The following is a 15,175-nucleotide window of genomic DNA, read 5'->3' as shown; positions in this document are numbered from 1 at the left end:
CCCCCTAAGAAGGGGATGAAAAGCTGGCAGCAAACAGCAGATTTTTTATAAATGAAATGAAATGAAAATCTTTATTTTCAGGCGACTATTGTCCCATAGATAAATACCTTAAAACTAGCATACCTACATATTATAAAATATATCTTAAAGCTAAAAACACAATTATATATGGCTACGATGCCTCAGTTTTCAACCCCGCAGTGGCAGTGGCTTTTCAGTGGTTTTACCCAAAGGGTAAAAACGGGACCCTATTACTAAAACTCCGCTGTCCGTCCGTCTGTCTGTTTATCCGTCTGTCACCAAGCTCTACCTCACTAACCCCGGTGTCATTAACAACGGTGTTCCCGTTATTTTCATAGGAATATGGTGCTTGGATGACCGAAGTTAGTTATTTTCATAGGAATATGGTGCTTAGATGACCGAAGTTAGTTATTTTCAAAATTTTCAGCCTAATTTTGTCTCCTTCCGGCTTCACTTTTAGGCCTTAGGTTTTATTTGTACCTATATTTTCTGGTTGACTGTACACAACAAGGTTGGACGCATGCAAACGATCTGAGAGTTAATCGACTCAAAGATCACGACAGAGCAGGTTGTGTGTAGCTGATAACATGGAACTGACTTGCGCCAATCATGTAAGTACCTAAAGTACCTATTTCATAATAAATATCTTCATATATACCTACCTATAGTAAAAACGTATGTCGCTCTTATAAAAAATTGTGTCGTTATTAATGTTAGCCTAGCAAAACGCCATCTGTTTTATAGCAGTTGTTATTGGGGACTAGGAATTCCGAATTAGGAAAATTCTGAAACTTTTCTAAAACAGTAGTAAATTGAATTTAATTATATAATTATGCAGACAGTGCAGTAAAAGAGTATGTACTTAATAGCTTATCATTAAAGTCTCCAAAATAAGGTGGAATTGGTGGACACTTGGACTGCAAACTCATAAGTAACTGAAAAATTACTTCTAGATGAAGTCGAAGGTCCACAAACTCTTTTAACGTTTCTGGACAATGTAGGTAATCGTACCTTAATAAATTATTCGTATAAGGAAAGTAGGACTAGCTCTGTTTAATGCTTAATACATTCAGTGCTATGATAGCATATAAGAGTACAAAATCCCCCTCTGGAGTCTGGAGGCTTAGCACAGGAGAGCTACGACAGTTTCTCGCCCGCGAGATAGACTGCCCGTCTTTTTCTAACTCTAGGGTAGATTAGCGAGCGAGATACTGTCGCGGCGCTCCTCTGCTAAGCCTACTTACTGGTCCCACCAAGAAGAGGCACAAAAAATTTCTGACTAATTTATACCTACAGGTGTGGCTTATTTACAAGTGCATCATATCAATGTCTTTGTTTCAATCAGACCTGTCTTATCTTAAACTACTATATTAAGTTGTACGTCGGTGCCCCAGTTGCCATACCATCACTTGCCATAAGTGTAAAGTGGATACTTATGTTAGGGAACCGACTGTACCATCGCCGACACTGTTAACTGATAGTTCGTAAACCTTATTACAAAAGGCATAAGGTCGACCGATGGACAGTTAAGAGTGTTGCTGTAAGATTCTTCACGGGTTCATGACACGTGGCTATGAAGGCCGTTAATAATAGATTGTTAACCAAGGGTTGAAATGCATCCATTTCTGTCAAGGTAGTTTGGCGCTCGAACGCAGTGAGAACTGAGAGCGCCAATAGTCCGAGACGGAAATGGTGCCTTTCACCCGAGTTAAACACTACTTTTTATATCGAATGCGAGGAAATCAAACTAGACAAAGCAATTTTGCAAAATTTGTAATTAAAGTACCTAATAAGAATCAAACCGGGGACTTTACATGTGTGAAGATAAGTAACCCCTAGCGAAAAAAAATTGATTGCAATATTTACTAAAACAAACATTTTAACAAACTGCAGTAATTTTAAAATTAATTCCAAAGTCTCTTTTCTTCTCAAGACCCCGTTTAGGCCACATAATACCACAAACAGCGCACTCTAAACATGGACGAGAAGAGGCTATAGTGATATTTTTTCCACCCTACCACATCTATCTCAATTAACTTCTTTTCCTTTTTAACCGACTTCAAGATTTCAAATGGAGGAGGTTATCAATTCGGTTGTATGTTTTTTTTTAAATGTTTGTTACTCCATAACTCCGTCATTTCTGGACCGATTTTGAAAATTATTTTTTTGATTGTAAGTATATACATACAGATTGGTCCCGTTTGTATCAAAACGCAGTTCTGATGATGAGATCCATGAGGAAACGAGGGAACTCCTCAAATGTTAAAGGCTTACATATAGTGATTTTAGTATTTTCATCAACAAATCAAGCACTTACATTTAAAAATGTGACATTTGATGAAGTGGAACTGCTGATGATGATCAGAACGGAACTCTTCAATGACGCATAGTTCACGTTTGGCGATTTGTCCTCTTCGTTATGTTTGTTAAGCAAGTTAGGTTTTCAAGAAACATTTTTGTCAAGCTCGAGTTCTGATGATGGGATCCATGAGGAATCGAGGGAACTCCTCAAATGTGAAGGGCATACATATAGTGATTTTTGTATTTTTATCAACAAATCCAGCATTTCCATTTAAAAAAATATTTCGATGGGCAATCTTGCCCTTATGGCCATCTATACCCCGGAATTACCCTACAACTAATAAGCAAATACAGATTTTTAAACACTTTCCTACTTTTCCTCTTACAGTAAAGTTGCCAACGCATTGCTAATGCAAGTAATGCCTATAGGTACATAACTACCTTTAAGTTCATTATGTCATTATCATTAGCCAGTGGCATAATACCTAGTCTTAATCGTGCCGTCCCTTTGCTGTCCGTCCTAAATGAGGAAAGATAAAGCGTATTTTATTCACAGAACAACCACACACAAACAGAGGTGGATCCAAAGATCAAACCGCCTCGACAACCGCCGCTAGCTGATGAGCCAGTTCAGAAATTTGTGAGGCACTACGATAAGGAACCCTTTGACTTTGTCTCTGCACGGAACCTGTCCAAACCTACCAAGTGAGACCCTCTAAATTTTATTTTTCAGGTATATCTTCCCGGCAATGAAAATTCAATGATAAGGAACCCTTCGTGAACGTTTTTGGGGAACAGTAAAGTGTTTTTGCCTGGACTTACAGGTAAATGATGGCAAAAAGTAGATATAAATCAAGTTTAGACTAACTATAGGTAGTACAGTTGGTACCTAACTAAAAAAAACGCACGTAAAATCGAATTTATGTTACATAAGAAAGTTAGTTTGGGATCCAATTTTAAGAAAATGGATATACCCAAGAGGTCGTACCTAGGTTCATATCGTAGACGAATCTGACGAATCTGGATGCAAGCATATATAGATCTCGTAATAAAGCCATTTCCGCAGTTATAGGCCCCTATTAAAATCGGAACTAGTTACAGTCATATATTCATATTTATAAATGCAACGTGCTCGTATTTTTATTTGTCAATGAATCCAAATAAATAGTAAGGCCGAATCATTTGTGGCAACTTACGGCGAGTTTACGCTAATATTAGTCCTCAAATAGTCATCTAAATCGTTTCTACGACAACGCCATGTGTGGAGCTGTCATTAAATTATGTCAAATCAAGCCCCTGCGTAACGATTGGTGTTTCCTTTTTATTGTAAAATAGACTTCCTAACTTAACTGGCTAAAGATTGAATATTTACGTGATATGTGCGACAATGCCATGTGTGGAGCTGTCATTAAATTATGTCAAATCAAGCCCCTGCGTAACGATTGGTGTTTCCTTTTTATTGTAAAATAGACTTCCTAACTTAACTGGCTAAAGATTGAATATTTACGTGATATGTGCGACAATGCCATGTGTGGAGCTGTCATTAAATTATGTCAAATCAAGCCCCTGCGTAACGATTGGTGTTTCCTTTTTATTGTAAAATAGACTTCCTAACTTAACTGGCTAAATATTGAATATTTACGAGATATGTGCGAGAAAAGTTTTGTACGAGTAGTTACCGAACGAACCATTCGCTTTTTGATAATTATACTTGTAGCAACGAACATCATTGGAGATATGTGGTATTTTCTATAAAAAGGGACCTTATTGTCGATGGCGCTTACGCCATTATTAACGATGCTCCGATATAATATAATACAATGCCACGCGGCGCTGTGCGGCGTAAGCGCCATCGACAATAAGGTCCCTTTTCACAGAAAATGCCCCATATACTGACCATGTCCCTGACAAAGAAGCGTCTTGTTTCTGTTTACTAACAGTTATTACGAGTCAAGGGTTTGAACTTCATCTAGGTCAGTAATTCCATAGTGATTTCTTCTATTCATTTAACTGTAATTTTATTAATGTAATATTGTCTTCGGTTACCGCGATAGTTACTCATGAAATAAAACTATGAAAACGGATTATATCGCGTATATTGAATTTATAATACATCCCGACGTTTCGAACTCTTTACAGCGTTCGTGGTCAACGGGTGACTGAGGAAAAATTACAAAGTGCAAAATGTATGTGATGTATTATAAATTCAATATACGCGATATAATCCGTTTTCATAGTTTTATTTTATTAATGTATTTAATTAGTTACACCTATTCGGTTAGCAAATTCATACCTACGCTACGACATTTAAGATACCTACTTATAGATACGTACTCAGAATAGTAGATTGTGTCACAAGTTAATTTCCTTAATGGGAGCAAAATTACATATTTACGGCGTGGGAGGACATTAAATCTTGAACGAAGCGGAGGATTCTATAATTGAATCCCGAGCTAAGCGAGGAATTCTTAAATATAATCCTGAGCGTAGCGAGGGTTTCAAGTGTTAACGCCCTAAGTGGAAATATATCCGCTATGATGAAATTATTATGTTTCAAAATATTATTTAAGCCAAAAAGTAAAACAATTGTGTCCTTGAACGGAAAAGTTCCACATTGATTTCTTCTAGCAGGGAAGAAAAAGCCTTTTTCCGAATAGGTGATATGAAAAAAACTATTTTATTTATTACCATATTAAATACATGATATTTAATATTAATAATTTCAGCGTAATTGAATCGACTGGCCATCTAATAAAAGGATGCCTTGGAGGTGGCATATTAGGCATACACGAAGCGTACATGAAAGCAGGGCTATGGACTTCGCTCGTGCTGACGGTAGTTTACGGGTTCTATATTACGTACTGCGTACATGTGAGTACTTATGAGTTTTGTGTTTGTTTTTATAGACGAGTAGGTACAGGAGCTTACAACGTCTCCTGATGATATTACAAAAGAAAATTTTTTGGCTCTCTAGTCCTCTACTGGTGGAACTTATGCTACATAGCTTAATTATAGTTGTCAAGGATGTCATTTCTCTGATATCCAATATATATGGTACCTAATATAAACAACAACACTTGCCCTTAACTTTATAATTGCTGCAGCTTGTACAGTCGAAGGCAAAAAATATCGATCCAGACAAATGGCTCAAAAATATGTGAACACGACTTTATTGTCTAAGGTGTAAGAGCGTACACATATTTTTGAAACTTTGGGAATGTATACATGTATATTTATGCCCTTGACTGTACGGTATTAACAATAACTTTAGTCATATTGACGGTTTCAAGTAGCCCGCAAAACCTTAAACCATTTAACATATTTTGTTTAAGACGTCAGGTAAAAAAATATCTCTTTAATTTCAGTTACTAGTAAAATCAGCGCAAGTGCTGTACCAAAGACTGCATGTGACCACATTGTCGTACCCTGACGTGGCCGAGGCTGCCATGGAGATCGGCCCGTTCCCCACGCTGAGGAAATACAGTAAGTGGTTCAGGTAGGACATATTGCTTTCAAATTTATAATCAACATCCAACATAAGGCAACCGACCTCCAACAGCCCCGTCGGAATTATTAAAATTATACTTGCAGAGAACAATAGTACATTTCGATGCTAGTGCGGAAAGTATGTCATTACTTCACGAGTACCGAGATATCTTGCCACGAGCCGTAGGCGAGGGGCAAGACTCGGGACCAGTGAAGAATGACATTTCCGCACGTGTATCGAACGACGTTTTTTAATACAGTTGCGAAAAAATAGGAAAAGCAACAAGTAAGGAATGGAATTCGAAACTTTTATATTATTAATTCTGTGACATTATTGACATTGACATTATGAAGAGGTGTTTTTCTAGCTTTTATTCGACTTGAATGGATTTTGTTATTGTTATTGAACCCACTTCAATGAAAGATTTTTTTTCAAATGCATGTTCTATAAGACAGAAACAATTGTAAATATTAAAATATTGTACTATTATTACCTAAATATCGTTATTTACGATTATTTGTGTATCGTATATTTATAAAAACAATATCGAATGTTGCCTTTGAAAACTTAAAACATTCTTGCAGTAAGAAAATACGCCTCTTCTTTGACAGGCGTTCCGTTCCATCAAAGATAGATATAACTCCGTAATAGATGGATACAGTCTAAGGAAAAAACGTGCCTCTAAAATCACGAAAATTTGATTCTCGATCAGATGGCGCCACTAGTTTTGGCCTACTCTCGTATAGAGGGCGTTGACGGTTTGGTTTGTTATTTATAATTTTAACGCATATCGATGAAAGAACATGGATCAAAATCGTATAAAAATAATTAATGCAAATAAAAAAATCATTTATCCATATTTAAATACATTTTAACGTATTTTTATAAATCTTCATTTTCAGTTTTAAAGTATGTCGATAGATGGCAGTGAATTTACAGTGGTTACAAAATTTACTATAACAGTACCGCTCTATCTTATTATATCCTCTTTGGTTCCATTCAGACAACTTATTAAGAACGGTTTTTCAACATTAAAAAATAAACGTGTTATAATACTTATAATGATGAAGAGGTAAGTAATAAAATATGAAATATGCATATTTTTCGTATTCTTACATTAACAGTAGGTTTTTATGTTAATTACGACGTTTAAAGGAAACTAATATTAACACTCATCAATAAGTAGTCATGAATTGGAACAAGTAAAAATTTTAAAAAATTGGAAAAGTAAAAAGCACTAGTTCGCGAAAACCAACTTTCCGCACGCTAAACAGCCACGTAAAGTAGCACTTTTTGAGCAACTGTATTAAAAAATAAATTTTCACCTCACTCGCTCGGAAAACCTCAGTTTATAGCGCGAAATCTGCGTGCAAGTCTATTTTATCCGCTAGCGTGCATAAGTCATTTGAATTTCGAACAAGATGAATATGTGTGCTTTTTTCTTGTTTATTTTGTTTGGATTTGAGTGTGTTGTGTTAATTTGATATGTTAAATAGAGGGCAAAATTAAACATGATTATTTATATATATATATATATATATATATATATATACATATACAGTGTGTAAATCTAATACGGGCGAATCTCTTAACGGTGGTTAGTATAGGACATAAGAAATGTAATAAGATAACTTTTACTTGGAATTGCAATTAAAATTTTATCCATACAATGTAATACACCACACAAGTTTCGAGATACGAGCGTTTTAAAGTAACTGTCCACGCTTAAATTGTTGGCAGTTACTATTAACTCGTATCTCGTAATGTAATGTCATCTTATGTTTCTTAATGTTTGCAGTACATTGCTGCTCGGTAAATTAAAAATAATAATAATTACGGGGTCATAATTAAGTGTAAATTAAAAATAATATATATATATATAATTTTTTTTCTTTTTTTTGCATCTCGCATTTTCCTCGCCGTAGTGAGGTGAAAAATTGTGTGTTCCGCACGGCTGCAAAATTATGTGTCGTCTCGTGTCTTGAAAGCCGCGCTACGCTCAGGAATCTATAGATTTTAAATTCCTTCGCTCGCTCAGTTTTCAATTTCAACACTCACGCCAAATAACCACTTTGCAGCCTTGCATAACAAATAACTATTGTCACTGGCTATACGACTGAATTCTAACATACCTAGGTAATGTAATCATAAGTCAGTTTCTTTTTTCTTACAGGTATTTATAAGTAGGTACGTCCTTTACTGGAAAACAGACGCTTTTCAATTCATGAAATATTACGGTTACACATAATGATATACAATTGCATATGCACGCAAAAACGACAGTTTTAATTCTTTATCATTGAAAAATCAAATCTCGCTGACGTCAAATGTCAACCAATGTTCGTTGATCAACACTTGTTTCAGGTACGCAGTAGACACAGTGATTTGCATAGATCTGTTCGGTGCCTGCTGCGTTTACCAGATCATCATAGCAAAGACAATCCTCCAAGTAGCCGAGGGCGTGGACGATGACATCAACAGGCTCCGGCTGTATGTGCTCATCCTTCTGGTTCCTATACTGCTGATGTGCATGATAACCACCTTGAAGTACTTGGCGCCTTTTACGTTGCTTGCCGATGTGTTTATTGGTAAGTCTTCCGTTGTGTTACTGTTAGTTTACGTTGTTTTTCGTCGTTTCCTCACGCTTGAGATTGAGGCCCATCACAAAGTATTGTATGCATTGTAAGTAAAAAAAAACGCTTGTGGCGTAATGTCATATGACTCATACGTATACGCACTACTCCAGGCGACCGCTCACCGCTCCTACAAAGCTATTGCACACTAACAATTTATGTTCTTTCAGTGGTATGCGTAGTAGCGACATTATACTACAGCATGCGCGATCCCCCACCAATCAGCACTGTCCCTGCTTGGAAAGATGGCTTGGGCCTTTTCGAGTTCAGTGGCATTGCCATCTTCAGCATGGAGGGAATCGGGGTCTCGCTGCCTATTGAGAACAATATGAAAGATCCACTCAAGTTCTCCAAGGTGCTTTGCGCTAGTAAGTACATTTTCCCCGCTTATTAGCAACGTCTCGGCCTGAAAGGACGGCATGGGCCTGTTCCAGCTTAGTGGTATCGCCATATTTGCCATGAAGAGCATCTTGATCTCATGATAAAAACAATATAGGTATAAGATACAATTTTCCTCCCATTTGAATCGTAGGTACCTACAACATCTCAGCGAACGTCAGATATAAATAAATACGATCACATTAGACGGTTTAGTGCAGCTAAGCTGCATGGCTCTTTTGTGAGAATGATATATGGCACTGTTTTATTGTACGGACGAGTTCATTACGGCTTGTGTTTGTGAACTGACTGTACAAAAATATTTTACGTATAACATGTGCATGTATTTTACAACATTTTTTCTGTTTTTATTTGTAGGTATGTGCGTAGTGGTTTCATTTTTGATCTTGGTTGGATTTTTTGGCTACTGGGGATTTGGAGAGCTTTCGGAATCACCAGTTACTCTGAATTTCCCAATCGATAGCGCGTAAGTACAACTACCTACCTTTGTTAGAAAAATATAATGTGTAGGTAAGTTTTTCAAGTTGACTGAACCTAAAAGGTATACAGAAATACCATAGAACTCTTTTATCCGACTCCGACATATTTTTTTATACCATGTCGGTGGCAAACAAGCATACGGCCCGCCTGATGGTAAGCAGTCACCGTAGCCTATGGACGCCTGTAACACCAAAGATATTACAGGCGCGTTGCCGACCCTTTAAAAACCTGGACACTGTACTGTATCTGTAACCTGTAGCCCCTCGGGAAAACCTCGGCAGGGAGCTCATTCCACAGCCGAAGCGTCCGCGGAAGGAAATTCCTCTTAAACCGCACAGTACGCGACCATTTAGGTTCTAGGGTGTGAGAATGAACAACCTGCCGACGGCGAGCGGTGCGCTGATATAGAAAGCGGCCGTTGGCATCATGTCAAACAATTCTTCAGAGCACAGCCCATTGTACAAGCGGTAGAACACACACAAGGAGGCAAAGTCTTTCTAAAGACTCAAAAGTTCAATACCGCATATAGGTACATTTTACGTTTACCATTTAAAATTTCTATATAAAACTTGTCCTCAATTTTTTAAATATTTTTTTTAGGTTCCCAATAGTCTTAAAGTGCCTGATGGGCATTATGATATTCATAACCTTCGCGCTAAATTTCTGGGCGCCTTTCAACCTGGTATGGCACTACATGTCTAAGAAACACGACGCTAAGAGGCACTGGCTGTGGGAAAGAGTGTACAGAGCTGTGTTCATCGTTGCTATTAGCGCTATCGCTATTGGCTTTCCTAATATTGGAAATTTGATGGGTCTGGTAAGTAATTTAGAGATTTAATCTAAAATAAATATTATGTGGTTGTGTTGTTTACAATAAGTAAAGGATGACTCACGCTAGACTGGGCCGGAGCTTCCGGCGCTTGGTTTACTTATGGAAAGCAACCACGTGATCATCGACCAGTCGTCATAGAAAATGACATGTAGGACGCTTCGGCCCGGGCATGGCCCAGTCATCCTTAAATGTAATAAATTAGGAATATTCTATGTAATTAATGATGCCAATGATGCGTACCGCCTAAGGAAGCTTTATAAATAGGCTTTACGAATTAAGCAAAAATAAGGTTTTGGCAAAAAAATATTTTTTGGTAGACATTTGCGCTTTGGTAGACAAGCTTTTATCGCTGACTGTACTTTTCTATCCACAGGCAACGAATACTCATCGAGACAATTCTAACAACCCCAAACACAATTAGTTTGCGTTGTTTTATTACAGAGTTCCCATGGCCACCTGTCTCCATCATCAGATCAGCTCCATGTCATCATAATATTGCATTGTCAAATTGTCATCCGATTTACATATGTATGCAAAATTTCAGCTCAATCGAAAAATAGAGAAGTGGGTCAAATTTAATTAACTTCCAAGATTTGACCCACATTAACAAAATAACATACATAAACTGAAATAAATGTCATATACGAAGGAAAAAATGACCAAAGCCTCCAGTGTCCAGAGCTGGTTTTTTCCTTCGTATATGACATTTATTTCAGTTTATAGTTTAAATAGTAGTGTGTCTACTTGAAAAACCACAAATTAAAATATTTTTATAGAAAATAATTTAATTTGTTCTTAGAGGATAACATACATACATTACATACTAACAGGGCAAGTTAAATATAAGCTTGTAAAAATGCAAAATAAATATTGGTAACCTTCAATTACGTCACCCTTCTATTGCCGTCTTTTCCTGCAGAGCGATAACTAACAAGCTCTATTAATTAGGGTACTATCAAGGAAATAACCGTTAATTTTAAAGGATAAATCCCTGTAGAAACAGATAGAGAAATATGTTCACTCACGGCAAAGGGAAATAACCATTTACTCAATATTTTGTTCTACACGCAATCTTCAGTAGTAATAAAGTACTGAAAATGCCCATTACAAATTAAAAAAAATGTTTTTTTTTATGTTGCAGCTCGGAGCTTTTTGCCTGTCAAATATGGGCTTCATCTTTCCCGCCATCATTGAACTACTTGTCATTTGGGAGGACCCAGGGCTAGGAAAATACAAATGGCGTCTATGGAAAAATGTTTTAGTGCTACTAGTAGGCGTACTGTTCTTTTTTGCCGGGACTTATTCCAATTTAAGAGGACTAATATCTAACTTACAATGACCCATGATGTACACACAGCTGCAAAAGTCCATGGTCACTTTATGAATTAATAGGGTCGTATTACTGCAATGTTCTGCCGCCAGAGTGCAGCACTAGTGCACATAGTAAACCATACTTATACATACTAGGCCTTAAACAGTTTTTTGACTAGTTTTCACTATGAAATTGGTGCATCAAGGCGGTTTGTTTACAGGTGACCTACCGCTAAACGCGAAAATCGAAATTTCATTATCTGCCTCTCTATCGATCGAATAAGCAAGAGTGTAAGAGAGGCAGAAACCGAACTTTCGATTTTCATGTTTCGCGGTAGGCCCTGTGATTGTGCTAGTTACGCCCTTTACGCAGAGTTTTGCGAAATATTCCCTATTCCTTTCACAATGTGTCTATACAATTTTTCAGCTCGCAGGGGTCAAGGGGTAAGATGCATATGGTCAAGGCCGGATACAGTGGCTCACTCAATCTAATTTCAACACGAGAGAGGCGATATTTGGGCGACTGAGCCACTGTTCGAGTTGAGCCACTGTTTCCGCCTTGCCATCTTTGACGTCGACTGTAACGGCTAAATAATATAAATAGTAACAAGTACTTACTTACCCTTTCTTAATGCTTTAAACTGGGATAGCCAGAAACCTAGAAAATATTATAAACCTAAACAAAATACATGAAGTATTAAACATATTAAATTTGTACTCAGTAGAGATTTCTTGAAATAGCGACTCCGGGATGCCAGGGGACTTAGCCAAAATGACAATCCTTATTTAAACTTTCACGATTTTTAGGGTTCCGTACCCAAAGGGTAAAAACGGGACCCTATTACAATGTATGATTAATACAAATAAAAAATATGAATATGAATATTACTAAGACTCCGCTGTCCGTCCGTTTGTCTGTCCGTCTGTCACCAGGCTGTCTCTTATGAACCGTGATAGCTAGACAGTTGAAATTTTCACAGATGATGTATTTCTGTAAATATTTAAATATTTAAGTGGGGCTTCCACCACGTGATTTTTTTGCCGTTTTTTTGCGTAATCGTACGGAACCCTTCGTGCGCGAGTCCAACTCGCACTTGGCCGGTTTTTACTCATTATTATTCACAAGGACGGGACTTAATCGCGTATTTAAGTTTTAAGATTTACCTCCGACGTTTCGAGGACGGCGTTGTCCCCGTGGTCTCGGAGAAGGCTGGCTAAAGTTGACATCAACATCTTCTAGACGCGCGAGTTTTTCGAACTAGCCGTACTTGGTCTTGTTTATTAAAACATATTTTACGTCGTCGTCATCGTTGTGAATAATAATGATAATCCTTGGTAGAAAACGCCATACGAAATAGTCATGTCATGTGACTTTTCTTAGCATCTCTCAGTCCGATACATTTTTTCTATTTGTTTGGTATTTGTCGATGTCATTTGTCATCTTGTGTAGGCCCCCGGCTCACCGCTCTAGATAGTAACACTATTGTCATTTACTCTAAAGTCCCTGCAAAATTAGGTTTACGTATTTGAGATACTTAAATATAGCTTTTTTTAATATCTGTATTTATTTTAACTAACCCAACCTAAAACTAATCTAACACTGTGCAATGTAATAAAAACATCCTCAAAGCACAACCACTTCTAACCAACCAACCATCCAACCAAAAACAAAAAAAAATACAGTTACCTATCCTAAATTTACCTCGGTTGACGATGATGATGGTGAAATTAAATAACAAAATCCCCTTGACGTAGGAAGGTATAACTTAATCGACATCAAAGAAATGTTTACACTTGCAAATTCTAGTGGTTTCACTTATAATATTTTTCAATCAGCATGGGTACGGTGACACAAGTCATCTCAATACTATATTTTATACTATAGTTTGCGTTTTAAGGGTATGGAGATGACATTTGTCACCGTACCGCTGTTTGAAAAATATAATTTTATGGCAAATGATGATGATGGAATTTTCTTTTGCAGAGTTTACCTTTTTGACTTACATATTTAACTACGATTGGGAGCTAATCACATTTTTAAATACGCGCCACTAAGTATTAGGTACTCCTTACGTAAATATAATGTCTACTATACTGTACTTTAAAAAAGCGTGTAAGTTTTATGCACAGCATTTTGAATCTAGATAATTAGGTTTGTTTTCTTGGTTTTTGCGGCATATTAGGCATTAAATTGACATTTACTGCCGTTGTTAATTCGTTACATATTGCTTTGCATCTTATCAATTTCTCCCAATTAAATATAGTTATTTGTTATACAAGGGTGCAAAGTTGTATTTTACCCGCGAGTGTTTCAATACACGAGAAGTAAAATACATTTGCGCCCGTGTGTAACACAAAACTTTTCACCTCACTATAGCGAGGAAAGTGCAACATCCACTGGCGTTAGATCATCTTCATCACTGGAATCACTCATTTCTTTACGATATTATAACAGAAAACTCTGGAAGTTGTGTATTTTTACGCGAGTCGGTGAGAAAAGGTTTTAAGTAAAAAAAATGTTGACAATGTTGACATTTCTGATGTATGAAATGTCAACGATGCGTTTTGAAATTGCATCGACTCAACTTGTGCGTTCAGAATTATATTTAACATCATTATAAAAAAACAAACGTTTCTTATGGAATTTTAAGGTTTATGACTTAAAATCATTAAATAAAGCTAAATTTGGTATTTTTTATTAGATTCTCAAACCATTTATTTAATGATAATTAATATCGAACGAACCATTATCATGAGCGTTTTACGTTTTGTTATCTGTCAAGCTACTTAAACACGCTCCATCCAAGGACAAATTACTTTCCCCACTAGTGGATAAAACGCGTTTTCCCCCGCTTGTATTGAAGGATAAACGTCAACTTTCCGAGCTAGTGAGGGGAAAAAACAATAATGTATCTACCGTGTAACAGGTTTGTGAAGTAAATTAATAATAAGTAACCTACTCGTATTTACCTGCCTAATGCAATTAGTTGACGCACAGTTGATGCCCTAATAAACAAAAACATAAAAAAACAATGATTAAATAGCATGACTTTAATCAGTGCTTTATCAATAATAAAGCGACATACCACACACATGCCTATCGATCGGTCTTTGACAAAACTAGTAAGTATATTAAGGCCAGAAATTTGATTTTTTTATACAGTTGCTCAAAAAGTGCTACTTTACGTAGCTGTTTAGCGTGCGGAAAGTTGGTTTTCGCGAACTAGTGCTTTTTACTTTTCCAATTTTTTAAATTTATACTTGTTCCAATTCATGGCTACTTATTGATGAGTGTTAATATTAGTTTCCTTTAAACGTCATAATCAACATAAAAAACCTACTGCTAATGTCAGAATGCGAAAAATATACATATTTCATATTTTATTACTTACCTCTTCATCATTATATTATAACACGTTTATTTTTTAATATTGAATATTGAAAAACCGTTCTTAATAAGTTGTCTGAATGTTCTAATTATAATAATTATTATTTAAATGTAATGTAATGGGTTGATACCTGAATAAATTACATTTTTATTTATTTATTAATTATTTAGGACACTGTCCGATGAAAGTTTTAAAACAAAACTGTAGATTTTGTTAAAAAAGTGCCTTAAGCCCTGCCAAAAAGGCTTCCTTTTAAAGTTATATACCTTTGGAACTTTAACTTTATAAGTGAATAACTAGTGAATCAGCGTCTCCAATCGAT

The 15,175-nt window shown here is 36.4% G+C and overlaps 1 protein-coding gene and 1 long non-coding RNA gene across 2 annotated transcripts in view; both read left to right on the top strand.

The window, feature by feature from the left end:
- LOC134744254 (uncharacterized) overlaps positions 1–15,175 on the top strand; it is a 120,193-nt gene that overhangs the window by 82,144 nt on the left and 22,874 nt on the right. The gene's annotated exons all lie outside the window — the stretch shown is intronic.
- Positions 509–11,537, top strand: LOC134744236 (proton-coupled amino acid transporter-like protein pathetic). The gene is made up of 9 exons (XM_063677979.1): positions 509–632; positions 2,879–3,027; positions 5,049–5,193; positions 5,688–5,818; positions 8,174–8,397; positions 8,613–8,810; positions 9,199–9,307; positions 9,922–10,138; positions 11,295–11,537. The coding sequence occupies exons 1-9, from the start codon at positions 609–611 to the stop codon at positions 11,490–11,492; spliced, it is 1,395 nt and encodes a 464-aa protein (XP_063534049.1). The 5' UTR covers positions 509–608; the 3' UTR covers positions 11,493–11,537.

Source organism: Cydia strobilella, chromosome 9, assembly GCF_947568885.1.
Source record: "Cydia strobilella chromosome 9, ilCydStro3.1, whole genome shotgun sequence".
Lineage (NCBI taxonomy): Eukaryota > Metazoa > Arthropoda > Insecta > Lepidoptera > Tortricidae > Cydia > Cydia strobilella.
Note: the sequence above shows the minus strand (reverse complement) of the source record. Positions and strands in the feature narration are given on the sequence as shown.

Coding starts and splice junctions, on each gene's coding strand:
- LOC134744236 (XM_063677979.1), top strand. CDS start 609: ATGGAACTGACTTGCGCCAATCAT. Junction 5,819..8,173: donor AAATACAGTAAGTGGTTCAG/GTAGGACATATT, acceptor CACTTGTTTCAG/GTACGCAGTAGACACAGTGA. Junction 9,308..9,921: donor AATTTCCCAATCGATAGCGC/GTAAGTACAACT, acceptor TATTTTTTTTAG/GTTCCCAATAGTCTTAAAGT.